Source organism: Pseudophryne corroboree, chromosome 5 (assembly GCF_028390025.1).
Source record: "Pseudophryne corroboree isolate aPseCor3 chromosome 5, aPseCor3.hap2, whole genome shotgun sequence".
In the NCBI taxonomy this organism is placed as follows: Eukaryota; Metazoa; Chordata; class Amphibia; order Anura; family Myobatrachidae; genus Pseudophryne; species Pseudophryne corroboree.
In genome coordinates this window covers 100,489,930-100,503,253 of record NC_086448.1, presented here as the reverse complement: position 1 = coordinate 100,503,253, position 13,324 = coordinate 100,489,930, and the positions used below count along the sequence as shown (strand labels likewise).

Below are 13,324 nucleotides of genomic sequence, written 5' to 3'. Positions count from 1 at the left end.
TTTTTTTTGAAAAAAACACCAGAATCCAAAACACACCCGAATCCGACAAAAAAAATTCGGTGAGGTTTTGCCAAAACGCGTCCGAATCCAAAACACGGCCGCGGAACCGAATCCAAAACCAAAACACAAAACCCGAAAAATGTCCGGTGCACATCACTAGTTATATCTGCCTCCCCTGCAGTGCACATGGTTTTGCCCAACTGCTAACAAAGATCCTGCTGCGATCAACTTGGAATTACCCCCCATGTGCAGTGCAGATGTAACATGTGCAGAGAGATAGATTTGGGTGGGGTGTGTTCAAACTAAAATCTAAACTGCAGTGTAAAAATAAAGCAGCCAGTATTTACCCTGCACAGAAACAAAATAACCCACCCAAATCTAACTCTCTGTGCACATGTTACATCCAGGGCCAGATTAACAATGGGGCGGATAGAGTTACAGCTCCAGGCATCCACATAAAAATAGGCCCATCATCATGGCATCATGATGATGAATGACTAGCCTTCAGCTGGCCACAAATCATATCTCTTAAAATTCTATTTCTATTTTCAGCTCCGGGCCCATGTGGTCCTTATTCTGGACTGGTTTACATCTGACCCACTTGCAGTGCACATGGTTTTGCCCATTAGAGAACAAATTTGCTGCTGCAATCATGTCTGAATTAGGCCCAATGTGCATGCTTTTTTCCATCAGCAGGATTGCCCATTTGCTTAATAAAGTACAATTATTAAAATAGAGTGTCCCATTGAGTATGAATCTGATCTGATTCTGGTGGATAAAAAAAGGTGCGTAACTCACCTGTAAATGAGTCTCCTCCTCCATGTTACCTTCCTCATCTAGGGGCACATCTCTCTAGCAGTGGATCAGTGAGGAGGCGCACTGTAGGGATGGAGAGATCACATAAAGTTACAGACAAAAAAAGAAAGTCTCCGACTGCTTAAATGACCATAGACTTGAAGTAGCCAATAAATGTATTTTGTGGTCGCTGCAAACAGTACGCCTCCAACAGTGTCTGAGTTACACAACCCTCTGACTCTTCTATGAATGGCTGCCATTATACAAGGTCAATAAAATGATTTTCCTTAGTAAATAAACTCACAGAGGCGTATTTTCGCCCTCTGATTTTCCTGTGTCCAAGTAAATGTCCTTACATGTTTATGTGCACGTGGCTTTACTCACAGTCTGTCTAGAGAGTATTAAAAATAGAATAACCACATTAAAATAAATAGGAAAAATAAAACGAGGAAATGACTTATCTCACTTGATATTCCTTTGCTGAGAATGTTTTTTTTTTTTAAAGCTGATTAATGTTTCGGCCCAAACAGAGTTCAAGAAGCATAATAAATTATATATATCAAATTAGTATTACCACCTTCTCAATATCCTGGGCAGGGGGCATGACCAGGTGGCGGGCGCAGCCAAAAGTACATGTTGTCAGATATCAAGCCATTTTCTTACCACTCATGTCCCATTATATGCCTTACAGCCTCACATGACCAGTGGCGATGATGAAAAAACATAAGTGTCTCAAGTCTAGATATTTGAAAATGTAAATATAAAATCTAAAACTGTTTATTGCATCAAAAATGACTCTTGACATTACAGTACTTCGTGATCACCAGACAGTAAACATAGCATCCCAGTGATTGCCATACAGTAAACATAGCATCCCAGTGATTGCCATACAGTAAACATAGCATCCCAGTGATTGCCATACAGTAAACATAGCATCCCAGTGATTGCCATACAGTAAACATAGTATCCCAGTGATAGCCATACAGTAAACATAGCATCCCAGTGATCGCCATACAGTAAACATAGCATCCCAGTGATAGCCATACAGTAAACATATCATCCCAGTGATCGCCATACAGTAAACATAGCATCCCAGTGATTGCCATACAGTAAACATAGCATCCCAGTGATTGCCATACAGTAAACATAGCATCCCAGTGATTGCCATACAGTAAACATAGCATCCCAGTGATCGCCATACAGTAAACATAGCATCCCAGTGATCGCCATAAAGTAAACGTAGCATCCCAGTGATCACCATACAGTAAACATAGCATCCCAGTGACCACCATACAGTAAACATAGCATCCCGTGACCACCACACAGAATTTTTATTGACTGCATTACAATGCATCTATATGTTTGATATTGTTTTCTCCCCCCTCCATGCTCTTAACCATTCTAGTGGTTGCAGCCAAGTTCATTCTTGGTTTTCTTTGTAAAATAATATTCTCAGAGGGTTAAGAATTGCCCTTACACCTCTCACCCCCATTTCTAAATCTAAGGGGTAAATTTACTAAAGTGTAAGTTTTTTTTTTAGAAGTGGGGCTGTTGTCCATAGCAACCAATCAGATTCTACTTATCATTCATCTAGCACCATTTTGAAGATAGATAGAATCTGATTAGTTGCTATGGGCAACAACCCATCTTAAATAGAACTCCCATCTTCCTATGCACATCTCCACAAACTCACACTTTAGTAAACTTGCCCCTAATAATCTTGTGCTTAGACTTGCCATAGAATACTTTGCACTGTTTACCTTCCCCCCACACACCAAATGATAACTCACCCCAGGCCGCCGCCACCCTCTTGTGCTCCTCTACCCCACTGCATTCAATTAACAGCAATGTTGCAATGTTTCAGCATCAGATCCTGCCCTGAACTGTTATCACCAGTAAGTGGGGACTGACTAGGGATCAATACATCCTATTTTCAAGAACTTGCAGCCCTGTGGGGACCCCCTGGCGACCAACCTGCTGGTAATCCAGACCTGCCTGTCTCCTTATAGGCGCCACTGAACATTTCTTCAGCAGTGAGAGCGGATGCTGACGTTTCACCCCATCCCGCCTTGTATGCCATATGCTAGTCAAAAGACCCCTAGTGACCACTGATATGCCTTATGCTCCTTTATATGCCTCAGAGCTCCCTTGTGCCCCTTTATATGCCTCAGTGCCTCCTCATGCGGCTGCTGACTGTGTGAATGGCAGGAGCCTGGACCTCCCAAGCTGTCAATGCTGGTTTTGAATTGGAAATAAATCAAGGTAGTCAAGCTCCGCAAGACACCATAACCTTATAGAGGCAAGGTGGAAAAAATACACACAGCAAAGAAGAGGAAACAAACTGTCCAGGAAACAGAGAGGTTAACGTACACAGATAAAATGGAAAAAATAGGAACTTAATAAGTAATTCCTTTTCTCGCAGTCCGTAGTGGATACTGGGGAACTGTACTTTAGTACCGTGGGTATAGATCGGGTCCACTGGAGCCTGGCACTTTAAAACCTTTAGTGTGTGCATGTGTGTGCTGGCTCCTCCCCTCTATGCTCCTTCTACCAGACTCAGTCTAGGAAAACTGTGCCCGAGGAGATGGATATACCATGAGAGAAGAAACATACAACAGCGGTGAGGCAACAAGCCAACACACAACCATAAGCAACAAAGGAGCGCTAACCGGAACAGAGGGTAGCAACGTCCATAACAACAAGAAGGATAGCAAAGCTAACCCAACAAAACCAAGAGACCACAACGGCGGACCAACCAAAACGCTTACAGCAAATAAGCAGGATTCGAAGCACTGAGGAATTACCGGTAGGTATCAAATTCCTATTTTCTAACGTCCTAGTGGATACTGAGGAACTGTACTTTAGTACCGTGGGGAAGTCCCAAAGCTCCCAAAATGGGTGGGAGAGTGCTGAGATCCCTGTAAAACCGCCTGACCAAACTGAAGGTCATCCTTGGCCAAGGTGTCAAACCTACAGAACTTAACAAAAAAAGTGTTCGAACCAGACCAAGTAGCAGCTCGGCACAACTGTAAGGCCGAGACACCCCAGGCAGCCGCCCAGGAAGAACCCACCGATCTCATCGAATGGGCCTGAATAGACGTCGGCACAGGCAGAGCCACGAAGTATAGGCATGTTGAATAGTCAACCTGAGCCAGCGAGCAATAGATTTGTTTAGAAACCGGCTGACCAATCTTGGTGGCATCATAAAGGACAAACAGCGAGTCAGATTTCCGATGACGAGTCGTCCTCTTGACATAAATCCTCAGAGCCCTCACCACATCCAAGGAATTTGGGCCCACAGAAGCGTCAGCCAACACCGGAACCACAATAGGCTGATTCACGTGACAAGCTGATGCCACCTTAGGCAAAAACTGAGGTCGGGTTCTGAGTTCAGCCCTGTCCTCATGAGAAATCAAGTACGGGCTCTTATAGGATAAGGCCCCCAATTCAGAGACACGCCTTGCAGACGCCAATGCCAGCAACATGACAGTCTTCCAAGTGAGAAACTTTAATTCCACCTTTTGTAAAGGTTCAAACCAATCCGATTGAAGACAGGACAAAACCACACTGAGATCCCACGGAGCCATGGGAGGGACAAAAGGCGGTTGTATATGAAGAACCCCTTTCAGGAAAGTCTGCACCTCCGGCAACAACACATATACATAGTAGTGGGAATTGTTTTAAATTGCACACCCTCCAGTAATGAAAGGTATATCGTTGGCCAATGATATTGGCCTGCCCACCAATCGTCCAGATCACCTCGTCGAGCAGGTCCCTAACACTATGGGGCCAACATCTGTAACGCAGGGAACCCTCATACTTGATCCAGCAAAGGACCCCCAGGGCATCACATTAAAAAATAGTGATAGTAAAGTGATATAAAGTATAGGTATGTGAAGGTCCCTACTATGAGTTTAAAGGTAGAGAGTATGTGAAAAAAATGTGCATACATAAATAATAGACAAACATGATATAAAAAGTGACTGTGTATTTAAATGGTGATGCCTTCAGACAGCCCAGCCAGAACAGGCATGGGGGACCCCATGTCCAAATGCCAACCCCAACGCAAATTGTTTCTGAAAGAAAATCGCGAGCACTGAAATCTGTACTTTGATGGAGCCCAATCGTAGGCTCATATCCACACCTGCTTGCAGGAAAAGCAGAAAATTACCAATTCGAAATTCCATGGGAGAAACCTTTCTACCCTCACACCAGGAAACATATTTCTTCTAGATACGGTGGTAGTGTTTTCATGTAACCATCTTCCGGGCCTGTACCATAGTGGAAATAACCTTGGAGGGAAGGCCCTTTCTGGCTAGGATTTCCCTTTCAACTTCCAAGCCGTCAAACGTAGCCGCTGTAAGTCTAGAAAGACGAACGGCCCTTGCTGAAGAAGATCCTTTTGAAGCAACAGAGGCCAGGGTTCCTCCAGAAACATGGTCAGGAGATCTGCATACCAGGCCCGTCGAGGCCAGTAGAAACATCGTCAGGAGGTCTGCGTACCAGGCCCGTTGAGGCCAGTAGAAACATGGTCAGGAGGTCTGCGTACCAGGCCCGTCGAGGCCAGTAGAAACATGGTCAGGAGGTCTGCGTACCAGGCCCGTCGAGGCCAGTAGAAACATGGTCAGGAGGTCTGCGTACCAGGCCCGTTGAGGCCACTCCGGGGCAATTAGAATTGCCTGAACGCTTTCCTTTTTGAGTCTTTCTAGAACCCTTGAACGAGCGGGATTGAAGGAAACAGGTAAACCAACTGGTAATCCCAAGGAGATGTCAGCGCGTCCACTTCTACCGCCTGCGCATCCCTTGTTCTGGACCAGTAACGGCGTAGCTTTTTGTTTAGGCGAGAAGCCATCAGAGCTATCTGCGGACAACACCACCGGCAAATCAATTGTTGAAACATCTGACGATGAAGGCCCCATTCCCCCGGATCGGATGTCGTGCCTGCTGAGGAAGTCCGCCTCCCAGCTGTCCACTCCTGGAATGAATATGGCTGAGATGGCCCTTGCGTTGGCTTCCGCCCAGAGGAGTATTTTTGACACCTTTTGCATCGCTGCCTTGCTTCTTGTTCCCCTTGTCGGTTTATGTATGCCACCGCCGTGGCGTTGTCCGACTGAACTTGGATAGCTTGATCCTGGAGGAGATAGGAGGCCTGAAGAAGGGCACTGTAAATCGCCCCGAGTTCCAAGACGTTTATCAGTAGTGTTGATTCCTGACACGACCACCTCCCCTGGAACTGGGCCCCCTGAGTCACAGCCCCCCAACCCCGGAGGCTTGCATCCGTCGTCAGTAGAGTCCACAAGTGGGTACCGAAACTCCGGCCTTCCACCAGGTGAGGAACTTGTACCCACCATAACAGCGAAATCCGCGCCTTCGGAGATAAGATCACAATCCGATGCAAGTGCAGATGAGACGCCGACCATTTGCCCAACAAATCCAGTTGAAAAGGCCGGGCATGAAACCTGCCGCATTGGACTGCTTCATATGCGGCCACCATCTTGCCCAGCAAGCGTCTGTAAAGATGTATTGAGACCTTGCGGGGGTCGGAGCACTGAGCGCACCATAGCTTGGAGAGCTAATGCCTTGTCCAAAGAAAGGAACACCTTCTGAGACACTGTATCCAGTATCATTCCCAGGAACAGCAGACGCTGGGACGGTTCCAAGTGAGATTTCCGAAAAATTCAGAATCCATCCATGATTCGTCAGCAGGCGAGTTGACAGGTCGATGCTTTTCAGCAGACAGTTCCTGGACATTGCTTTTATCAGGAGATCGTCCAAGCAAGGGACAATGTTGACTCCCATTTTGCGCAGTTGCAGCATCATCTCCGCCATGACCTTTGTGAAGACCCATGGTGCTTTGAAGAGACTAAAGGGTAAGGCCTGAAACTGAAAATGGCTGCCCAAGATGGTGAACCCAAGGTAAGATTGATGAGGACACATAGGGATGTGTAGGTAAGCATCCTTGATGTCTAGGGACACCAGGAATTCCCCCTCCTCTAGACCGGACACCACTGCCCGCAAGGATTCCATCTTGATTAGGTTTCAAAACCTTCAGATTCAAGATGGGCCGCACCCAACCGTCCGGTTTTGGCATGACAAAAAGTCTGGAGTAAAACCCCCTGTTGTGTAACAGAGGAATACTGGAACTTCTGTCTGTAAGTTTCTGAATGTCTTCTTGCAAGGTAACTTTTGCTGTGGGTAAAGCTGGTAAGCGTGACCTGAAAAATCTGTGAGGAGGAAGTGTTTGAAATTCAAGCCGGTATCCTTGAGAAATGAGGTCCCTCACCTAAGGATCCTGGCGGGATTTTTCCCACACGTGGGTGAAGTGTTGAAAGCGAGCACCTACCGGAAAGTCGCCCTGTTGTTGGGGCCAACTGTCACACAGAAGGCTTTGGGGTAGAGGTTCCGGGGGTTTGGTCCAAAGAAGTTGCAGCTACAGGTTTTCGGGACTTACCACGAGATCCTCTAGGAGCATTGAAGGCTCCTCGGCCTCTGCCTCTGAATCTTGCCACACAAAAGGACTGCAAGGAGGGTCCTGAGAAAGAGCGTCTAGCAGGAGGTGGAGCTGACGGCAGATAGGTGGACATACCCGCCGTTGCCTTAGAGATCCATTTATTCATCTTGTCTCCAAACAAAGCATCACGTGTAAAGGGAAGATTTTCCACCCCTCTTTTGGAATCAGCATCCACTGACCATTGACGCAACCACAGAGCCCTGCGGGCCAAAACCGCCATAGCAGTAGTACGGCCGTTTATCTGACACAATTATTTAACAGCTTTGCTCAAAGTTTGCTGCATCCTGTATATGTTGCAGCAGCGTAATGATCTCATCCTTGGGCAGTGAGTCAAAACCATTAATAATATTATCAGACCATTTGACCATTGCCCTTGAACTCCAACCACAAACTATCGTGGGACGTCGTGCTACGCCCGATGCCGTATATATATTGCTTTGAGAGTGGTCTCAATTTTACAGTCAGCTGGGTCTTTCAGGGATATTGCCCCCAGCACCGGCAGTTCCAATTTCCGTGACAGTCTGGACATGGAAGTATCTACCGATAGGGGATTTTCCCATACCTTCCTGTCCTCAGTGGGGAGGGCAAAGGACGATAACAACCAGTGAGGAGTTTTGAATTTCTAGTCAGGGTTCACCCATGCCTCCCTGGCCAGGGAGTTTAATTCCTTTGACACAGGAAATGTGTCTGGGAATTTTGGCTTTACATTAAAGTACTGACACGGTCCGGCGGATCGGGTACCGGGAGCACCGGTACTTACCTGTCCGGACGCTTTGGCACGGTCCCTCCGGAGGGGAAGCAGGCTGCTGGCAGGGAACACAGCTTGCAGGCAGGACTAAGAGGCCAGGGATCAGAGGCAGCAGCAAGTGTTTCTGCAGCTTCCAGCTGCAGAGTTCCGGTATGGGTGCCGTCATCTTGGAAGGGTCAGCTGACCAAATTCATCCAGTGACCAGCAAGGCTAGCAAAACCAATGGAAAACAGCCTGCAGGTATAAATCTGAGGCTTTCTGGGTAAGAAATCGCCAGTGCAACGTCTCTCACACAGCCTTGTGTGTGTTAGTTCTCTGTGCTCCACAGCGTCGCTATTATAGCATCCAGTTTCCTGAGATTCTTCCATTTCGCTGGAATTCACCTGGTCACCTCGACATGCTTGCTGGACCTCCTGATTACCTAGGCTCCCAGCGAACCGCAGTTTGTCCCAGCCTCCAGTCTTCCTACTTCCGGGGTTCTGCCAGACGTTAGCTTTCGGGCAGTCTGGTTCTACCGATCCACCTGCTCCAACGATATTACACCTATAGCACCAGCAGCACCGACACCGAGCCTAAAACTGCAAGTCCGGATTCCCAAAACCCAGGAACTCTGACAGTTTGCACTGGCCCTATGGATCCGGAGGGTGCGCATGGTTCCGGTATGGACCTCTTGCAGGGCATAGCTTCCCGTCTAGGGAGCCTGGAGGAGTCACAGTGTCAGCTGGCTCAATTTATTCAAGGGATAACTACTCCTCAGGATTCCATGCAGGTTGATATTGCTAACATTGCTGCCGGTCGGCGAACAGAGACTCAACAGGTGCCGCCTGTCCCAGTTCCTATGGTAGCCTCGCCTTCATCCTTGCGTCTACCTACGCCCACCAAGTTCGATGGGAACCTGAAGCATATATCGTCTCTCTTCTGGCCGGTCCAGCCTTAAATTGGGTGTCACCCTTGTGGGAAAGAGCCGATTCACTACTTGATAATTACTCGGAGTTCCTCGTTACCTTTTGGAAAATTTTCGATGAGCCTGGAAGAACCACGTCAGCCTCAATCGAGATTATGCGCCTCCAGCAGGGTAACCGTATGGTCGGACAGTACGCAGTTCATTTCCAGACTTATGCTTCCGAGCTTCGATGGAACGAGGAGGCATTAATAGCTGCCTTCTGGAATGGCCTGTCCGAAAAGTTCAAGGATGAATTGGCTACTCGGGATCTATCATCCAAATTGGACGATCTGTTTCCCTGTGTACTAAGGTGGCTCTTCGTTTCCGGGAGCGACAGACGGAAAAGAACCGTGGGGAACATCCGAGATTCCGACCTCCTCTACCTTCATCTTTGAGCTCTCCAGCTGAAGTGACCCAAGATGAGCCTATGCAGATCAATAGAGCTTGCCTCACTCCAGAGGAACGCCAGAGGAGACGCAGGGAGAACTTGTGCTTGTACTACAGGGCTTCGGGACATCTAGTAGCTTCCTGTACCCAGCGTCCGGGAAACTAATCTTCCTAACCAGCAGTGGAGACACTAGGTTAGGAGTGTTGAATTCGTCTCCTTCTCACTCTGAATCAGTCCTAGAGGTTACCTTGGGGTTGCAACAAGGTTCTAAAGATTTTCTCTCTCTCCTAGATTCGGGAGCCGCTGAGAACTTTATCACAGCAGATGTGGTACAACAACTACAGATTCCTACAGTTGACCTTCCCTGTCCAATAACTCTCTGCTGTAGATGGCAGTCGAATCTCCAGTGGAGTTGTTACTCTTCAGACCCTTCCTCTTCAGCTATGTATCGGAGCACTCCATAAGGAGTTACTTAATTTCTTAGTTATTCCAAGGGCTACTCATAAAATTGTTTTAGGGCGTCCTTGGCTACAGAAGCACAACCCAAGAATCGATTGGGGAAGTATGCAAATCTTGGCTTGGGGAGAGTCTTGTGCCCTTTCCTGTCTCCCCTGTGTTAAACCTTTAAATAAAACTCAACTCGAAAATCTCCCGCAATTTCCGCCTCAGTATTCTTCCTTTTCTGATGTCTTTAGCAAGCAAGCAGAAGAAGTCCTACCACCCCACAGACCCTGGGATTGTCCTATTGATCTGATACCGGGGAAAAGTCCTCCAAGAGGGCGGATATATCCTCTTTCAGCACCTGAAACAGAATCCATGTCTGAATACATCAAGGAGAATTTAGCCAGGGGCTTCATTCGACCCTCCACATCCCCGGCCGGTGCAGGGTTTTTCTTTGTTCAAAAGAAAGATGGAGGTCTTCGCCCCTGCATTGACTACTGAGCCCTGAGCGAGATAATGATAAAGAACCATTACCCGCTACCCTTGATCTCTGCGTTATTCGATCGGGTTAAGGGAGCTTCTGTTTTCATCAAGTTAAACCTCAGGGGAGCGTATAACATGATCCGGATTAGATCAGGTGACGAATGGAAAACGGCATTCAACACTCAAGATGGGCACTTCGAGTACCTAGTCATGCCCTTCGGGCTTAGCAATGTACCAGTCGTTTTTCTAAATTGTGTAAATTAAATTTTCAGGGACTTACTTTATAGATAAGTCAGTCTACTTAGATGACATTTTGATTTTTTCAGCCAACCTGAAGGATCACCGTTTCCAAGATCAAGAGGTGCTGCGGAGGCTTCGTCAACATCATTTGTACTGCAAGTTGGAAAAATGCGTTTTTGAACAACCCTCTATGCACTTCCTGGGTTACATAATTTCTGGCTCAGGTTTAGAGATGGATCAAGCAGTACTCAACTGGCTCAAACCCACCACACTCAAGGCTATACAGCGTTTTTTTGGGTTTCACAAATTTCTATCAAAGGTTTATCAAGGGATTCTCCTCTATAGTGGCTCCTATCACCGCTCTCACTTGAAAAGAGGCTAATCCTAGAGAATGGTCATCGTCTGCTGACGCAGCATTCCAACGTTTAAAGCAGGCATTCACTACAGCCCTGGTCCTAAGACAACCCGATATCAACAAAGCTTTTGTTTTGGAGGCCGATGCTTCCGCCGATGCTGTGGGTGCAGTCCTCTCCCAACGTTTGGAGGATAACAAGCTTCATCCATGCGGGTTCTTTTCCAAGAAATTTCTTCCCGTGGGAAGGAACTATACAATTGGAGAGCAAGAGCTTCTAGCCGTTAAATTAGCCTTAGAGGAGTGGTGGTATCTGTTGGAGGGGGCCAAGTTCCTAATTTCTATCTTCACTGATCACAAGAACTTGATCTCCCTCAAGAATATTCAGTGTTTAAATCCTTGCTTAGCCCGATGGGCCATGTTCTTCTCAAGATTCAACTTCACTCTAACCTTCCGGCCTGGTTCTCAAAACCAGAAGGCTGATGCCCTTTCACGATCCTATTCTTCAGATGATTTTAAGGATTCCCTTCCTCTTCAACCAGTACTAGAGACTCTGAACTTTGCTTCAACAAAGATTTAACCTCCAGAAGGAAAAAGGTTCGTTCCTCTTCCTCTCTGGAAGAAGTTACTAACCTGGGCTCATACCTCTCGGTTCTCTGGTCATGCCGGAGTCCATAAGACAACCGATTTTGTCCAATGCTCGTACTGGTGGCCTTCACTAAAGTCGGGTGTCTCCACCTTCATAGCCTCCTGTACCAAATGTGCACAGCATAAAATCCTTTGTCAATGGCCTGCCGGGGAGTTAACTCCTCGAACTATTTCAAAGTTGCCATGGACACATCTCTCCATGGACTTCATAATGGTTTTACCTCCTTCTAAAGGGTTTACTACCATTTGGATAGTCATCGATCGCTTTTCTAAGATGGCCCGTTTTGTGCCCCTCAAGGGTCTTCCCACTGCTCTTCATCGCAGAGATCTTCAAATCACATGGTCTTCCGACTGAAATCGTCTCAGACCGTGGAGTCCAGTTCTTAGCTAGATTTTGAGGGCTCTCTGTGCAGCCTTACGGATTCAATTAAAATTCTCAACGACATATCATCCACAGACCAATGGAAGCACAGAGAGAGTAAATCAAGACTTGGCGATGTTCCTCAGAATTCATGTCTCCTCCTCCCAGGACAACTGGCTTGAACAACTACCATGGGCAGAGTTTGCTCACAACAACTCTTACCACTCCTCTACAGGTCGTACTACCTTCTTCACTGTATACGCTTACATCCTCGGGTTCCACAGTTCTTGGACCTAACCCCTCTAGATCTTTCTGCAGTTCAAAATTCACTCAAGAGGTTTTCTGGAATCTGGAGGACAGTTTACCAGAATCTGCAAAAGGCTTCTGCTCATTATAAGTTTTGGGCAGATAAACAGAGGAGAATAGTGCCTAAATTGGTAGTAAGGGATCGGGTCTGGCTCTCAACGAGCAACTTGAGATTGCGAGTTCCATCTATAAAATTTGTTCCTCGCTACATTGGGCCCTTTCCAATAGAACAGGTGATCAATCCCGTAACTTACAGGCTTAAGTTACCTCCATATCTGAAAGTCTTCCCAACCGTCCATGTTTCGCTCTTGAAGCCATTAGTGTTAAACAGGTTCTGTAAAATTCTCCCTCGCTCTCCAAAGGTTGTCACATTTTGAGATCAAAAGTGTTCTTGATCTCTGAGTAAGACATGGACGTTTACAATATCTTCTAGATTGGAAGGGTTATGGTCCTGAAGAACGTTCCTTTGAGGATTCTTCGGATGTTCATGCTCCTGCTTTACTCCGCAAGTTCCATGAAGAGAATCCCAGTAAGCCTAGTGGCTGTCCGGTGGCCATCCCTAAAAGGGGGGGTAATGTCACGGTCCGGCGGATCGGGTTCCGGGAGCACCGGTACTTACCCGTCCAGATGTTCTGGTAAGGTCCCTCCGGAGGAGAAGCAGACTGCTGGCGGGGGTCACAGCTTGCAGGCAGGTCTAGGAGGCCAGGGATCAGAGGCAGCAGCTAGTGTTTCTGGAGCTTCCAGCTGCAGAATTGCGGTATGGGCGCTGCTATCTTGGAAGGGTCAGCTGACCAAATTCATCCAGTGACCAGCAAGGCTAGCAAAACCAATGGAAAACAGTCTGTAGGTATAAATCTGAGGCTTTCTGGGTAAGAAATCGCCAGTGCAACGTCTCTCACACAGCCTTGTGTGTGCTAGTTCTCTGTGCTCCACATCAACGCTATTATAGCATCCAGTTTCCTGAGATTCTTCCATTTCGCTGGAATTCACCTGGTCACCTCGACATGCTTGCTGGACCTCCTGATTACCTAGGCTCCCAGTGAACCGCAGTTTGTCCCAGCCTCCAGTCTAACTACTTCCGGGGTTCTGCCAGACGTTAGCTTTCGGG

General features: G+C 47.2%; 1 protein-coding gene across 3 annotated transcripts in view; it reads right to left on the bottom strand.

Moving 5' to 3' along the window:
- The window catches only part of STEAP1 (STEAP family member 1), a 130,866-nt gene that overhangs the window by 77,685 nt on the left and 39,857 nt on the right, over window positions 1-13,324 (bottom strand). For all 3 annotated transcript variants that reach the window (XM_063921504.1, XM_063921506.1, XM_063921505.1), the window contains exon 2: window positions 799-879. In XM_063921504.1, coding sequence (XP_063777574.1) covers window positions 799-822 — 24 coding nt within the window. In that variant the 5' untranslated portion in view covers window positions 823-879. The remainder of the gene's footprint in view (window positions 1-798; window positions 880-13,324) is intronic.